The following is a 17,782-nucleotide window of genomic DNA, read 5'->3' as shown; positions in this document are numbered from 1 at the left end:
TTTATACTTAAATTATATTCGATTTTCATCATATATATATATATATATATATATATGGTTTATTCCTTATTTAGCATTTAGGTCACTGACTTTAACTCTACAACCAATACCTATTTGAAAGTTTTAACAATTTAATTTAAATTTTGTAATTACTTTTAATTTTTTTTAAATAAATTTTTCTTCTTATTGAGAGTTTCGTTACTTAAATTTTCCATGTTACAGATTGCGCACATTACAGGTATTTTTTTAACCAAGTGATTATCACTTAAGAGCAGTCTCTTAATATCATTGACTCTTATTACCTCATTTTTCGTACATAATACAATAATTTAATAAAAAACAGCTCTACAACAAGCAACAAATATTATTTAATGATTAATAAATATTATGCATCTTAAAGGTCATATGAGGTGTTGTATACAAACTTTACCATTCTCGGAAAAGTATTCGAAGTAAAAAAAGAGTATATTAAAAAATATATTCCCAAGGTATAACCTTATCATCTTTGAAACAGCTTTTCATTCTTTATGAATTTCTTTTATTTTAAGTATGGGATACTTCAAATTCCTTTTCGAATTTATGTGAACTAGATTTTTCTTAATATTAGATTTTTTAGAATTGAATTTTACAAAAAATATTCTAAAGACTAATTTTTCGAAAAATTTTAAAAATTTGCAAAAAAAAAAAAAAAAAATAAGCATCGGCGTTAAGGACTATTCAGTATTGATTGCAAATCAGATTGAAAGAGGTAAGTTCAATCAATTCTTTTCAATGATTAATTGTACTTTAGAGAATTTGTAAATGAATTGTAATTAATTTCAGACAGAAATATTAATATTTCCCCACTTTCTGCATGCTAAAATATTCTTTCCTGAAATACTCTCTGCTTCTCAAGTATGATTTCTCAGTGATTGTTCTTATTGTGAAATTATCACACAGTTAGATTTATAAATGTTAAGGTTTTTTTTCCTTTCTTACCTATGCTCCTGTGCAATTGCAAAAATGGCTGAAAATAAAGACAAAAAAAGCTACAGTTTTATGAAGCAAAAAATGCTTGTATTTGAAAAGCTATCCCGATTCTGAATGTCATAGAAGCATTTTTCATGTAACTCTAGTGCGGCATAAATTTTGAATTTATTTTTTACTATTTAAAGTTATTTACGCATAAAGATCATAAACTATTCTTAAATTTGTTTATCATTTATTTATTTGTTCTGCAGATTGGGTACCAATTCATAAGCAACACCTCCTATGAACCGCTTAATAGTAGAATTTTATAAACACTTTTTTGTAAGAAGTAGAGTTTATATAAAAGAAAATAATAAAAACAAAATATACACAATTCTTAATTTGCATATTTTATAAAATTAACAAGTTCTTAATTTTAATTTAAATGCTTTATATATTCATGAGAAACATAATATATTTGTATAAAATATCTAATGCATATAATAAAGCAATGTTTATAATATATATTGCTTTATGAGAAATATAAATTTCAATGAAAAATAAGATTCGAAATTTTAAAGAATAGCAATTTCATTTCGATTTCAAATTTTAGGTAATTTTAAAGTATCTTAATTCTAAAATTTATTATAACAAAAAAACTTTAAAAATATTTCACTTAAGTTAAAGTGATTGTATGATTATAGTAAAAAAAGCTGATAAAGAGATGATAAATAATAATAATAATAATACAGAACAAAAATCAAAATAATAAAGTAGAACAGGAAAAACCGAAAACATTAGAAAATAATTTTATTGAAAAACAATATTAATGAAATGACAATAGAATATACATAAGCCATATTATTTTTTATAAAGAAAATAAATTTTAATCTTATGATCAAACTAGCTTACATATTTCATGTGAGTTGAAAATATATAAGTTAAAATAAGTAAAAGAATATAGATTAGGTTAACACAAGCAGTAAATTAAAAATTCTGCAGATATTGAATATTATTTTCTTAATAAAAAATTACTGAAATATTATTTTTTTGATTCAATTTAAGAAGAAAGATAATAAAAAAAAATAAATAGATACATTTAGAAGATTTCTACATTAAATATGAACATAACTTTACATACCTTCGAGCCTCTTTCATTAAAGATAATTTCTACATCTAAAATAGGACCGTATTGCTGAAAATACATTTAATAACTTAATTATCAAAGAAGGTTAAGCATTTGAGTTTGTGTTTTAAATATATGATAATAACCAGCCCACATACTCAACACGGAGCATTTTAAGTTAATTTTATTTAAAATCAATGCAAATTTTTTACAGCATTTCATTATTTCTCTGGCTTAATTTGAAAACATATAAAAATTTATGCTAATTATTTAAGGTAATTAATATAACAGTTAAATTCCACATTATTGAGCAAAAACTGTAACAAAGGAAACTATCACTCTCTCAAATGTAAATAGAAAATCTTCTAATTTTTTCATTCATGTATAATATTATTAATACAAAATGGCTGAAGATTCAAATTCTGTTAAACGTTAGCAATGTATAAAAAGCTAAATTTTGATCCCTTTCTTTTAATTAAAAACTACGTTTTTTAATACATTTTAAACACAGCAAAAGGTTGCAACACTATTGTAATTATTTCAACAAAGCAATCCTTAAAAATATTTTAAACTAATTTTTAGGAAATTAATTAAAAATTAAAACGCTGCTTGCAAAATATTGAATTTAAAATAACTCCCCACTGCTTTTTATAAATTAAATTTTGACAGTGTGAAGGAGAATGTTTCGTTCTGCAGGAATCTATGGTTTATTTTTATTCGAGTCAATTTCTTAATTTTGAAGACCATTAATATAGAATATCAATTAGAGAAAAATAAGCATTTTGTACACCTCCTACTTTTTGCTTTTAATCAAGGTTTTGAAACCCTTAAGCGCTGTTCATGACATTTGTGCTGTGTATGAAAAGGAATCCTTGCTAAAATAACCCATGGTAATTAATATAGCAAGTTTAGAAAATGAAAGCTTGACCTCAAATATGCACTTGTTTCTAGCCATTTAAAACAGTTTTTGCATGCAATGAAACAACACTTTAAGCTTTCAAAACACTATAAAAAATGGTTGTAACTTAGTTGAGAAACCAATAAGGGAAGAAAAAAGAAAAATAAACATTTTATAACAATAAGGATTTAATTTTCGTCTGAATTAATGCAACATTGTAACATAATTATTAAAGTACGTTTCTAAGCTATTTCGTTTAAANAAACAAAAATATTGATTATTACTCAATATTATACAGAAATATAAGCAATACTCCTTAAGTACCCGACTCTACCCTAATCGAAATTTTGAGAAGATAAAGTAATATAATTTTTTTTTTGTCATTAGACATATTCTGAACAATATCAACTTCTAAAATTCTAATTTCCAGATGATTTTGGAAGTATAAAAAACTTAGCGCCGAGCTGAAATAGAGAGAGATAATGCTATAGAAAGTGTATAGCGCTACGATGTATTTACGAGTACGTGAAGGATCTATAATAACTACACGAATTACAGCTAGTATTATGATTGTTGTTAATTAGTTGTTTCAATTGCCAGCATGGGTAAATATTTTGAATTACACACCTTTGGTCGAGGAGAAATAGTAGTCACTCGAAGCTTTGGAAGCTTTCGACCAACAAAGTCGTCAATGAACTTTTCCAGGTCGACAGTTTTTAGTGTAACACTCAGAAAAGTGGGGAAATACAAGTGATAGGACGAATTGCAAAGGACAGACAACTTTGAACGACAAGGGTGCATAATAAGAGTGGTGCACATAATGAGGGTATGTTCGATTGTCCCTCGTACGTACATAGTTAAATCAAGGTGCCAATGGTAGAATTAATAAATGGGCAAGGTAACGATAATTTTATTGCATGAGTTTTAAGAGCTGTATCTCTAACTAGTTATAAGCTTTGAGTTATAAAATTGAAACGCTATAAAGTACGTCAGATAGAGATCAATTAGACATTCTCTTTATGAAAACGTTATTGAATAACATTTCACTATAATTTTCAATCTTAATTTTAATTAATGTTTTCATCTTAATATTTTGATAATTATTTCTAATATCAATGATGTAAAAATCACTCGTATTTTTTACAATTGTTGACATATTATCATTTCTGCTTTAATATTTAAATTTTTTCTATTTAGCTATTCCCCGTTCCTCAAAATTTGCGTGCACTGACGAGTTAATTTAAATAAAGTTTAAAATTTCAGCCTTCCCATAATGGTTTGCTTAAAACGCAAAATATGATTTTTGAACTAAAAGTATTTTATTAATATTTTTTGGTTATTTAAGGGGAGTCGTTAGGCCATATATCAATAATGCTAAAACTAACATTTTTCGATGTACCTTTTTCTAAGAAACTACTTATGATATCGCTTTGAAATTCGTCGGTGATATTTGAGATTATATCAGTCCTATGTTGCGACAACGTTTTTACGTTATCGCAGCATGTCCCTGTTCGGGTGCCCCACGTTGGGCGCCACAAAATGTAAAAGATATTCTTCTCTGCGAAATAATCACTTTGAAATTACCATGTCGGCTTTAAATAACACAACTTTATTGAGACAAAAAACATAGAGACCTGAACTACATAATACAGGAAACAAAAATTAACATTTACTAATCACGTAACTTTGTGCTGCCATCTATATTTTATTTTGAAAACTACTTTAAACAGAAGCAATAGGAATACTTTATAAGTTATGAAAGAATTTTGATGAAACTTTTAAAAAAAAATTAAAAGTTCTTAGTCAATAATTTAAAAAAAATATTTCTGCCAAAGACATGTATTAAAAATTATCACAGTGTAACTATGTATATGTAAATACTCTGTGAAAAAAAAAACTGAACCAATATCCTGCTTAGAGGCGGAAAAAAGGTACGTAGAAAAAGGTCAATTTTTATCATTATAGGTATACGCCCTATCGTATCCCTTTAAAGTTCACCAGTCATTAAAAATATCTAAGTCAACTGATATTAAAAAAATTATATGCATGCAATATAAAAACCTCTAACGAGTATTTCTATAATAATTCTCAATCTAAACTCTCTTTCTTATATCACTATACAGAATGAAAAGCTTTCTCAAAATTCTCGAACAATTTTCTATAAAAATAGATTTAAACATTTCTTAGAAATAATTATTACAACTTTGTTTTCGTCGTGAAGTAAGAATTGTGTGATTTTGAGGAAGAGTACAACTTAAAATTGCAAATGTTCCCCTTTGAAACATGCGAATAAGACTTAATTAAAGATCTTGCAACACTTTTCCCCAAATAATCCCTACTAGTAGAAGCGAACTGTTCCGGATATTGCTCGTATTTGTTGCTTTCCAACTATAATGAAATGATTAAATAAAAGCATATTTGAGTTGCCTTTGCATTTACCTGTGCTCATCCTATTTCTTTCACCCAAAAATTTCATGTATCTATTATATTTTTATAAAGGTTTAAATTTATTTTTAGGTATGAAACAGGAAAAAAAGAAGACTAGTGATACTATCTATTTGTACTTTCATACTCAAAATAAGCTTTTTCCAAAATACTTGCTATACCCAAATACTTTAATAAGCTATCGAAGTGAAACATCAGATTTATAATAAGCAAATATTTTTTTATTTTCCAATTAATCCTTAATCAACTTTTTTAATCATATGATTCCAAGTAAAGATATTATAAGAGTTGTTAATTAAAAAAATATTTTATTTTTTAAAACTGTACTGTTATGACTTCAATGTAATACCATTTTCATTTTTCTTAAGATAAGTACTAAAGATATTAAAATGCCATTCCACTGTATAAGGGAATTTTTTAATTAAACTAACATTTTATTTAGCAGGGAAATAGAACATTTTAAATAATGAAACGATTTAAAAATAAATTAATATAATTTTTATAAAAAAATAATGTTCTTTTCAGAAGCATACCTTTTGTTTTAAAATAAAGGAGAAACTATGTAAACTAAGGGTCGGATCTGAGAATTCATAGGAATTAATTTCGTTGTCGATGAACTTTTATTATCGAAAAAGTACAGTGATAATTAAATTCATTGTATAATTTTAATACACTATTTTAATTAGTAACTAGTGATATAAAAATTGATTTTTTTCGCAGTTTTTATGCTTTCTTACAATTAAAAATGATCGAATGTTACGAATAATATACACTTTGTTTGAATAAGAGAAGTTTTTCTTTATTAGCAGAACAAAAACAAATGCAACTTTAAAAAATATTTAAATATTTGGATACGCACTTTTAATAACTTTTAATTTTTATTATATATTGAAAAAAGTAGTTCGGAAATTCAACCTCAGGTGGTGCTTTGACGCAGTAGAAAGAAAGATAACTGCTCAAAATATAAAGAATAAAAAATATTATTTCTTTACCATGAAAGCGTTTCATGCATGTTTGTATCGCTTGCAAATTATTTCAGCAGTACCAGCGCCATCTGTTTGAAACATTTCAAACTTCTTTCAGTGGAAATTTCTTACCCTTGATCTGAATAATATATACTTGAAATTTTATTCGGGCTCGTTAAGTCGAACATCCGAGAACTCCTAGTTTAATTTTAAGCACATTATGCTTAATGATAAAACAGCGGGGTATCAAACATAAATTCTATAAAATACATTAATCGAGTCTGTAAACAAAAACAGTTAAATTTTTGGACTAATATTTTAACATATGCATCACATTCTTTTATTTGCAGCAAGAAAATAAAATAGTGTATTTCACGATTTATTTTTTGCATTTGGGTAAGTAATATTCTTAGCCCACTAGACACTGAAGATGTAGTGTAAATAACAACATAGTTTAATACTGCAAGTTAGATACATTGCAAGTAGGATAAAATTTATTTACTGGAAAATATAAATTAAGCATATACCTATGCAAAATCTGATTTTAATTTTCTTACTTACATAATTAAGATTTTAAAGTAAATCTTTTGTATTAAGATTATCGTGTCTTAATTATACTCACTGTTTGTTGTTCTACACCGTTGCTCGTGATAACTGGCACAGAAAAGGAAGTATCTTTTGAACAATTGTTTTCATTTCTCAATTGCTGTGCTGACTGGTCCACGCCATTTTGTTGCTGTTGCTGCTGCTGAGCCCCTCCCCCATATTGAGGCGCATAGGACATGGGTAATTGGGTCTGGACCATATGCTGCAAGAAAAAGAAAGCAAATTAGAGCTAATGTCTTGTTGTCGAATCAAATAAACTTTTCGACTTCGTAATTAAAAAATGAGAACTCGTTGATTTAATTCTTACCAGGTGTATAACAATACATTCTTAGAAAAAAGTAGGTTTAACATTGAATAATAATGTGGGTTCTTATAGTCATAATATTTTACAAATTTGTGCTAAATTGAAGCAAGTTTAGGTTGAGTTGAATGTTATGTAAGGGAACTAAAGATAGTGTAATTTGCTCAAAAATATGCTTCCACTTGGCATCGAATTAAGGTTGCTGGATTTCCCCCGATTTCTACTCCAAATATATTCCACAGCTTCTCATAGTGTAGAAAATTATTTTTTTTTTCAAATTGCATAAGAAACAGAAGCTACTTAGACTAATTTTACTTAATCAAAAACGCATTCGTAAAAATCCGAAGAATGAAAAAAAAAACATATTGGGAGGAATTTAGATGAAGGACTCGTGAAAAAGACATTTTTAAAACTGATAACTTTTCAGGGTTAGCAGAATATTATGGCTCATAGTAAATATATTGTAGGATGTAGTTGAAAGAAACAATACATTATAAAATAGCTTCGTAACATTATATTTCAGCCTCATAAAAGTTTCGATCCTCATTATCATTTAACTAAACGTACGTAACAATAAGAGAACTAGAATTAGAGAACTAGTATATGCATTTTGATGAAAATTTTTTCTGGTAGTTATGGACAGCGTTTGTTAATATATAATAGAGGGTTTTGAAAGACAATAAAGTTTCGTAAAAGATCTCTAACATAAACTTTTTGCCTCATTCTTATTTATAGTTAATTATTATTCTTTACAGTACATACGCATGCAGTACTTACTGTACATACATATTGCAACTGAAGAACTTAATTGATGCCTATATTAAGTGATATTTTGAAAGCATTTTTCCACGTTGTTACGGTTAGTGCCTGTAAGTATACAATAAGGTTATTTTGAAAGAAAATGAAGTTTCGTCACAGCTCCCTAACACCATTTAGCCTCTTTAATATTTGTTTATAATTATCGTTATTTACTGAACATTCCCATAAACAATTGAAGAATTTAGTGGAGAACATTTTAAAAACATTTTCCTGGGTAACTATGTTTTACTTTATAACCGTCGTTAAAAAGCTGACCTAACTTTTGTGTTTACGACTACTGGCATTTAACACCGCAGCCTCGTAATTTTGAACACAATCCAGAGGACAAGGGTTCTCCTGGATCACATATTGGGAGAAATTCGTCTTCGTGGAGGACTTTTTGATGGGGCTAACCCTCATTAGCGTTACATGGAGTGAAAGACCACGAGGAACTTGAACCCATACTCCGTCTACCTCTGTGGATATTTTATGTCAGCACTGTAGTCAGTGTGAGCCTCGGGCTGAATTTGAATCACTCATCCGACTCTGGGATCGAACCTAGGTCGCCTCATAGGGAAGCGAGCCCCCTATCTCCTGAGCCACAGAGGCTCCCTGTTAACTATGGGTGGCGTCTCTCAGCATATAGTAGAGGTTTTGAAACAAAAATTTTACAGCTTCCTAAAGTAGAATTTGGGCCTCTTACATTCAGCCATTGTCATGTGTTGCTTTTTATCACACATATTTTCTAGATTAAGCTATGTTTTAAAATACGTAGACTTAAATGATAGTTACCATTGTATTTAGCTTGTTTGTATCAAAAATTAGATTGTGAGAATTTGGAAACTAGAAAAACCACAGTCTTCGATCGAGAAAAAAGATGAAAAACAGAAGGGGAAAAAAGAGTGGCTGATAGGGATAAATCAGGGTAAAATGCATTGCCACGTTTTATGGAGTTACCTTATTTCGCAGCTAAAGAAAGGGAAGTGTGTGAAGTATGCTGCTTAGCCTATAATGTAAGTAATATTTTCTAATACTAAATGATTACTTATAAAAAATTATCACATGTTGAATTTATTTCAGATTTGTATTCTTAATAATTTGCAAGAATTTTCTTTAAGATTATAAATAGTAGCTTTAAGTTTATGGTTTGCTCTTGGATTTACAATTGCATTTCGTAATAGAACTCAATTCTCATGTATCAGTGTAACCATTTCTTACATTAATGCATGCTATTTTTTTTGATGGTCTGCAATTACCGTAGCAGGCAATTCTCTTAAATTAAAAGAAAAACAGCAACATGATTTATATAAAAATATTTTTTTTCAAATTCGACCAAGTACAGAAAATGTTTGAAACGTTGTTGCATAATGCATTCAAGATTAAAACCATAAACTTCGAAAGATAAAAAATATCATCATTTATGACCTAGAGGTAATATTTCATTCGAAAAACCTTTTTCATCGATCAATATTTTTGATGGAAAGTGCAACGAACTATAAACTGTGTTTGCTCGTAAAAATATATTACTTAGAATAAGCTGAAACATTTTTCTACGCAAAAAATACTCCAATGATAGATTTGAAATGTATTTTAGCAATGATAATGAAAAAGAAATTGCTACCACCTAATCAATACTAAGAGATGAAAAATCTAGTGTTCAAGCAATAGTGAATGCGGGCAAAGCTGATAAAATATAAATGAGTGGGAGAAATAAGTTAAAAGAAAACATAAATTTTTAGTTTTAACAAAAGTTTTTTTTAACAAAACTAGAATGTTATAGGTACAATACACTTTAAATTGTTTCAGTGAAATAACTATTGTCCAGATCATTCTATATAGGTATAAGAAAGTGCTCATATTGTATCTATTTTTACCATGAGGTGTTTTTAACATCAAAAAATAATTTAATAGCAAAGTCTTTTAAACAGCTTTAACTATACTTAATGACATTTTGTGGTATAGTATAGATTGTAATTAGAATAGAAAATCCCGATTTTAAATTAAGATATAAACAAATAGAAACTAAAACAGTTACTGCTGGCTACAGTTTCTTGGTTTTCATTATATATTTTTTTATTGAAAATCAAGTTAGTAACAAATTTTAAAAAATAGTGAATAATGTTATGGTTTCAATCCAATGCATATCAAAGTGCACTGTAAAAAGTTTTGGTATATAGTTGCCACCATTTTTGATATTGAGGTAAATGAACATTATTTTACAGTGAAGTCGCATTTTTTTATTACTTTTTCACTGTCATAGTTTTTTTATTATCTTTGTTTAATAATTTTTTGTTCAATTGTTTCACTGACAACCCATATTTCACGAGCATTAGACTCAACTTATGGCTTTATTACAAGAACATTTCGTTTATTAAAATGCCTTTAGTAATATATCGCCTCTAATTCTTTCAAACAACTGTTATTTTGTAAGTTTTATTCATATTTTTTGCATGTTAACTACAATATTTCTCTTGAAGATAAATTTAGTTTATTTTAACACAATAACTGGGAGAGAATATACACCAAAATCTTATACAGTGTACCAATCAATCTATAAATATTAATCACTGAAATAATTTGTTTTTAACTGGCAGTTTGAAATCCTGTAAATTATAGCAATTATTCGTAATTAAAATAAATCCAATAAATAATAATGCTTTTAAATAAATTACTTTATATTGGTGAATAGATTCGACAACCTTATATTTTGTAATGAAAAGTAGTTTCTCCTATTTTATTAATTTTTGTTTTTGCAGATTAATACCATTTTAACTCGTTACCTTGAGTGTGAAGTTTTGCTCATTTGACCATTTTTGATTTTTCACTTTGGTGCAATACCTTGAAAACATAAATTTCAATCAAATATTTCAGATTCTATGTAGTTACGTCATGTAACCCATTGCGCAGTTTTTTATTTTCTAAAATAGAAACTCCATGATGCATTTTTTTTTCATGACGATTTAAATAAAACTATTCCCACAGATGTGTTCAATTATTAGGTATGCTATGAATAGATATAATTGATTGGCCGAAATAAAATGGACTGATTATCTTTTATCTTGATTTTAATACACTAAATTTTCGTCCTCTTCTTAAAAAAAATTGACATATTCATTATTTTTTTAACAACCATGTTTTAAGTAAATGGTACTTTCTCATCAAATTCTGCAGAATATCCTACCATAAATTCGAGAAAAAATTAAACTATTTTTATTGCTCAAAAAATTATTTATTATCCACAATTAATAACAAAATAAACATTCTTCATAGATTTTTATAGAAAAACGCTATCGCGTATACCACCTTCACCACCTTAAACTCTGAATTCAATTACGCAAACGTGATGACAAAATAGTTAGCTTTCATGAATTATAATGTATTTGACTAGCTCTTAAAACCATGAAAATGGCAACTCTCTAATCAAAATTTTAATTATTACATCAAAATTAATTAAGGGTGATTGTGCGTTGTTTTATATAGTCACTGTATTTTATACATAATATATATATAAAATTTTAATAGGGCAGCTAATGATTTATAATCCCAGTTTATGAAGTATTTCCTACATAAGCTGATACTCAGTCAACTTTATTAAAAGACTGTGATGAAACACCAAAAAGTCTCTCAAAATAAGATACACAACTCTCTCTTTCAAATTTCAATTTGTACTTCAAAGTTAAAAGATGAAAGGTACAGAAACTAATCTTCACAACGTCGATGAATTGTTTACAGTTTAAGGAAGAGATCACACCAGCCCAGCCATCAATTCTTCCAAATTAGTTTTACAGTGAGTTTTAATTTTGTGACGCAAGGCAAAGGGGAGAAAAGCAGACTAGACCTAATTAAGCTATGGTTTCCATGATTACGAAGGTCATTGAATAGGGGCTGCTCCTCTGAGTTCGAACCACTAGCCACCCTTTCAATAACAGGTGGGGTCATTTCTTTCTTCATAAAAGTTACTTTTGAAATTAATTTTTGGTCGAGAATATTTGAGACTGCTGTTTAATTAAAATCACTTAAAAAGCCCACAATGTGATATTGTTGATTTTTTTAGGTTCTTTCAACAAACCGTATCGATCTTGCTTAAGTGACAGATAATGAATTTATTCCAAAGATGGGTCGGTAAAAACTAGTAAAACTGGAAGGAATTTTGGCGTTTAGAATTTTAAATTACAATTTAGAATGATGTATTGTTTATTCTAATGACAAAATAAACATTAAACTGAGACTTTCGGTGGATTTAAGAAAAAGAAGATAAGTTTAATAATTTCTTTTAAAACGTTAATGACGCATCTAAGATTTCTAAATATTATGAACAGCATTATAAAACAGATAATTTACTTTGTAAAAATTAAATATCTGATTGCTTATATGTCTTGTTGCTCACACTATAAAAACTCATGGTGTATAGTTACCACCCTTTTTGGCTCTGAAATAAACTAAAAATTTTTACAATGCATGATTTACTTTTTCACTTTTATAGTTTTATTTAATTTTTGTTCTTTTATTTACTACTACACATATTTTCATGCTTATTAGAATCAGTTTTCGACTTCATTGAAAAAACTTTTGGATTAAAAAATAAACACATTTTTAATAATATGTTTCATCTAATTCTTTCAAACAATTGTTATTTTGTAAATTTATATAATCTTTTTCATGAAAATAACAGATCTGACTTAAAAATGAATTTAGTTTAACTTAAACACTGAAAAAGGTGATAACTATACACCACCAAAATTTTTCACAGTGTATAAACATCTGAAAATTCCATTTAATTAAAGTTTCTCAAGAAAGCAAAATGTAATATTACTCTGTTGTTTTTTTTAAAATTTTTTAATGATCTCTGCTGATTTTGATTAAGGGACAGATAAGGAATTTACTTTCAAGGATAAATCAGTAAAAATTTGCGAAACTTGAAGAAAGTTTTCAATTACGAGTCCTTTTTGAAGTAATGTGTTATTTACTTTAAATGGAAAGTAAACAATAAACTAAGACTATTGGAGTTTTTTGTATGTCGAAGTCTGTTTTTACACTTATTTCTAAATATCAATAACACGCTGGAAAGTTTCCAAGTGAATTTGTGAAGTATTTTGCCTTTTATAACCTGTATATTTTGTAACCTTCAATATTTTAGATAACTATTCAATGATAGTCTCATAAAAAGCGAAAAAGGTAAGATTCTTCTTTTTCCTTAAAACTTTTTTAATAATCTTTAATGATCATGCTTAAGTGAGAAATAACTAATTTATACCAAAAAAATACGTTTCAGAGAAAATTTATAAAATATTTTACTATTTATAACCTGTATATAATGTAAAACTACAATATTTTACATAACTATTCAATGTTAGTCATTTAAAAAACCAAAAATATAAGATTGTTCTTTTCTCAAAAAAAACTTTTTTAATAATCTTTAAGTTAGAAACAACGAATTTATACCAAAGAGGAAATGCTTCTAAGCATATTTATGACATATTTTGCCTTTTATAACCTGCATATCTTGTAACCTAAAATATCTTAGATAACTATTCAATGATAGTCACTTAAACTTTCCAAAATGTGAGATTCTTTTTTTTAAAGTATTTTTTAATAATCTTTGGCAATCTTGCCTAAGTGAGAAATAACGAATTTATACCAAAGATGCGAAAGTAAAAATTGGCAAAACTTGTAGAAAGTTTACGGAATTTTGAATAAGAGTCCCTTTCGGAATGATGTGTTGTTTATTTTAAAAGGAAAGTAAACATTAAACTAAGGCTTTTGGGGATTTTTTGATGAAAATGCAAGCACAACAAAAGAGGAAATCATTCTGAATTCATTTATTCGCGCTGCTCTTTGAAGCTTTTGTAGTAATTCAAAATCGAAAAGGGAAAAGAAAAATACTTTGAAGTTGTTTCAGATAAAGAAAGCTCTCTTTGCTTGCTGATCATCTACTGCAATATTTGAGGTAAAAAAAAACACACCGAAAACTTTGAAGTAGACTGTTTGCACTGATATTTGGAGAGCTTAATTTATTCGAAGAGAAGTTGGGAAATATCCAAACTCTTTGAAATCATTAATAAAACATAAGAACACAATTTTTAGCAAACAAACTCTTTTTTTCTTTGAAGAAAATCAGCATTCGTACTTACGATTGGTTCATATTAATTATGTAGATTTGAATTGAAAATTCAAACATATTTTCTTCACAGATTTGAATTTTTAATTACCAATTTCTTTATTAGGCAAAAGCATGATTTTGTAGAATTCAATTATTATGCTGCTTTTTAAAAAAAAATTTAGATATGGTAATTAGAAATATAAATAACGAATTAGTAATCCCAAATGCAATGAAATCTAGTGAATAATTTTAAAACTATAATTAGAGTTTTCTTAAATGATTTAAGCTAATTGCAAACTCAAAAGTTTTGTATATCTTTTGTTTTATTTTTAATTTATTAAAAGAAATAAAAAGCATTTGAATGAAATATTTTACATTCATATTAAACTCAGTAAACTAAATTACTTTTTTAAAATAAAGAATGCTAAATTAAATTAAAAGTTATTTTTTTAATTCCTCTAATTAGTTTTGTGAATGCTGATTGTTATTGTTCGCAATAATAATACTAATAGTAACAATAATAATAATAATAAGAAGAATGCTAAATTAAATTAAAAGTTATTTATTTATTCTTCTTATTAGTTTTGAGAAAGTTAATTGTTGTTTTTATAATAATAATAATGGTAACAATAATAATGATGGTAACAATAATAAACATAGAAAAAATAATAATAACAATAACAATAATAGCAATAGTGACAATAATAATATCATTAATTATAATAATAATTTCATAATTAAAATATTTAAAAATTATGTATCATAAATTTAAACTTCAACGAGTGATTGACATTATAAAACAGTTTTAGTGGACAGTTACCGCATTTAACCACTATAAGAAAAGATACTTGCTCTTCTATACTTTCTTTTGCATTTCAGAAATTATTTTATGATTTTAAACATCATAAAAATAAAACTGCTAATTGATTTTATTTTCAAAATGATACTCTACTGATTTATTATGTTAGATTTTTTTTGGTTATGTTGAAAGACTATTTTATGAGGGTGAGTCAGTATAGTTTTAAATATTTTTTTACTCAAATATGATTTCTGTGAGACTTTTAAGATAAAGAGATATTAAGATTTTTTTTCTAATAATGAATACTACAGCTCCTATAGCTCAAAGAACAGATGACTCACCTCCCAATGAGGTGTCCCTGGTTTGAATCCCAGTTTGACTGGTCGTACGAATTCTGCTCGTGGATTTCACCAACCACAATGCTGCTATTTACAGAGATGTTATATTATAGAGTATTTTGTTTTGTTAAAGAAACGAAATTTTTTAATTAAAATAACAGTACGTATTTTGCTTAAAAAAACAACAAAGGGCTGTTTTTAAATAACAGTGCTTTTCTGTAAAATAAACGTTTTAATACTGAAACATAAGCTTTTTTTTCGTAAATTTAAGATATCTTTTGATAGTGCATGAAAGTAATTAGCAACATGTTATAAAATTGTAACATATACCTAGTACACTGCAACTCATGTACGTCGTACATACTTAATATATATATATATATATATATATCGGGTTGAGTAAAAAGTTTTCCGCCACTGGGAAATACCTNTATATATATATATATAATGAGTCATTTTTAAAATCGAAAAATCATTTTTTTAATTAAAAATAGCTGGTTCATTAGCGTGTATTGTTTAGGATAAAGAAAATAACTTTACTGTTTACGGTCTTGATATGTAGCATACGCGAAATTTGAAGTTTAATTCCTGTTATTATAAACAAGACAAAAGAGCTGTTTTCGAAATAATGGCAATATTTTGAAGGATTGCTAATGATTTAGAAAGTGTTTACAGAAGTTATAGCAAGCATTCTTTTTTTCTAAAGGAACGAAATTATTTCAGAATGTTTATCTTTTCCCAAATTATTAAGATATTGTAAATTTGCAAACACATCTTTTGTTCGATGGCCGTGAGTTAAACACAATTTATTAGAAACAACACAATTCATTTTATAAGAAACAACGGTAGTACAGCCAATTTATTTTAGAACTATGTACTCTAACTACTGCCAGATTTCATTTTACATTACCAATTATAAAGCTGAAGTGTCATCTATTGAACGTAAAGCATACCACATATTCATGCCGTTGGCCAATATGTTCGTCCAAGCATAAAACTATGGGACCCGGGTGAACAGATTAATTTACAAATTTTCTAACATTAAGACTTTTTCGTTTATCTATATTGCCTTAAAATATTCCTTGGATTGATTTATAAGAAGAAAAAAATTTAGCTTTTTATCTGAAATTAACTTGATTTTTGAAACCAATTTTTTTCCATGTAAAGATGTGTGAGCGTATCAAAATTTTACCTACTGTAAAGAACTGATCATGCATTTAAATTTGAGGCTTTAAGAATAATCGAATTTGCAAACTCTGATATTATATCTATAAATAAGGTAGGTATGAATTTATCAAATGAAAAAACGCATAACAAACAAGAGAAAATGCGTCCCAGTTGCTGGCTTCTCTTCTTTACCCCACCTTTTAATTTTCAATATTACCTCCATTTAAAACCAAGAACTTCATTGGTACATATATTTATTAATTTTTTCTAAATTTATCGTCTGGTCAAAGCTGAAATATTATACTACTGCCTTAACGTCTTCATACTGAAGTATAAAAGAATATACCAAAAAAAGAAGAAAAAATACTGTTTTGAATTTTTAAATTACTGCTGTAAGTTATAATTTGATAAGCGAAATATGAATTTTGCTGCAAGGGGCTAATAAATTCTGAGGTCCACATGAGTAGACCTCAAAATTGCACCTAAGTAGGAACATCCATGCATATTTTTACATTATTGTCTTTTTAAATGCAACGATGAATAGACTTAATAATTATTTAGAAAAAAAATAAATAAATTCTAAAAAATATGACGTTTTATCTCAGTAAAATGCCATACTGCAATGAATCTTTGTTTAAAAATTATGTAAACCACGCAAATCATGTAAACCACGTAAAATAAATGATCATTGATTGGAATCTAACATTAATTATTAAAAAAAATACTTAATACGTGGTGATAATATTTCAAAATTATAGGAAAATACATGAAAAGTTAAAGTTATTACATGTATGTATGTATTGTAACATAAAACAATTAATTAAAATACACATTAAGAATATTATTAAGGAGAAGTGAAATAACTACCACTTGACTACTACGATGTCATAAATTTCGCCTTACGTACCAAAGTCCACATGCGTGGACCTGTATATTTTTGCCTCTATTATTTTTAAATATTATGTAAATATAATTTTAAAAGCTTCATATAGATCACAGAACAACTGAGTCAAAAGAAAAAAAATATTTCCAGAATAACTAAATTATATAATATTAAAATAAATTACGTTTTCGAGCACGCGGATTTAGCTTCATTTTTCGAAAATTACTTCTGTTTTTGTGGAATTCTACCCAAATAACATTCGTGTTTTTCATCTATTGGAATCCCGAGAGAGCATAAACGTCCATAATTTTCAATGAGGTTAAAACTATAAATTTTCTTATAGCGTGTTATTGGAAACTAAGAAGCTAAGGTCCGCTCATATGGACAGCGATAGTGAAGACGTTATAA

The 17,782-nt window shown here is 27.1% G+C and overlaps 1 protein-coding gene across 3 annotated transcripts in view; it reads right to left on the bottom strand.

The window, feature by feature from the left end:
• LOC107444238 (RNA binding protein fox-1 homolog 1-like) overlaps nucleotides 1–17,782 on the bottom strand; it is a 298,304-nt gene that overhangs the window by 39,184 nt on the left and 241,338 nt on the right. For all 3 annotated transcript variants that reach the window (XM_071177682.1, XM_071177681.1, XM_071177683.1), the window contains exon 2: nucleotides 7,005–7,190. In XM_071177682.1, the coding sequence (XP_071033783.1) occupies nucleotides 7,005–7,187 (183 nt within the window). In that variant the 5' untranslated portion in view covers nucleotides 7,188–7,190. The remainder of the gene's footprint in view (nucleotides 1–7,004; nucleotides 7,191–17,782) is intronic.

This window comes from Parasteatoda tepidariorum, chromosome 2 (genome assembly GCF_043381705.1).
Source record: "Parasteatoda tepidariorum isolate YZ-2023 chromosome 2, CAS_Ptep_4.0, whole genome shotgun sequence".
Classification (NCBI taxonomy): Eukaryota; Metazoa; Arthropoda; class Arachnida; order Araneae; family Theridiidae; genus Parasteatoda; species Parasteatoda tepidariorum.
This window is presented reverse-complemented; position numbering and strand designations above follow the sequence as displayed.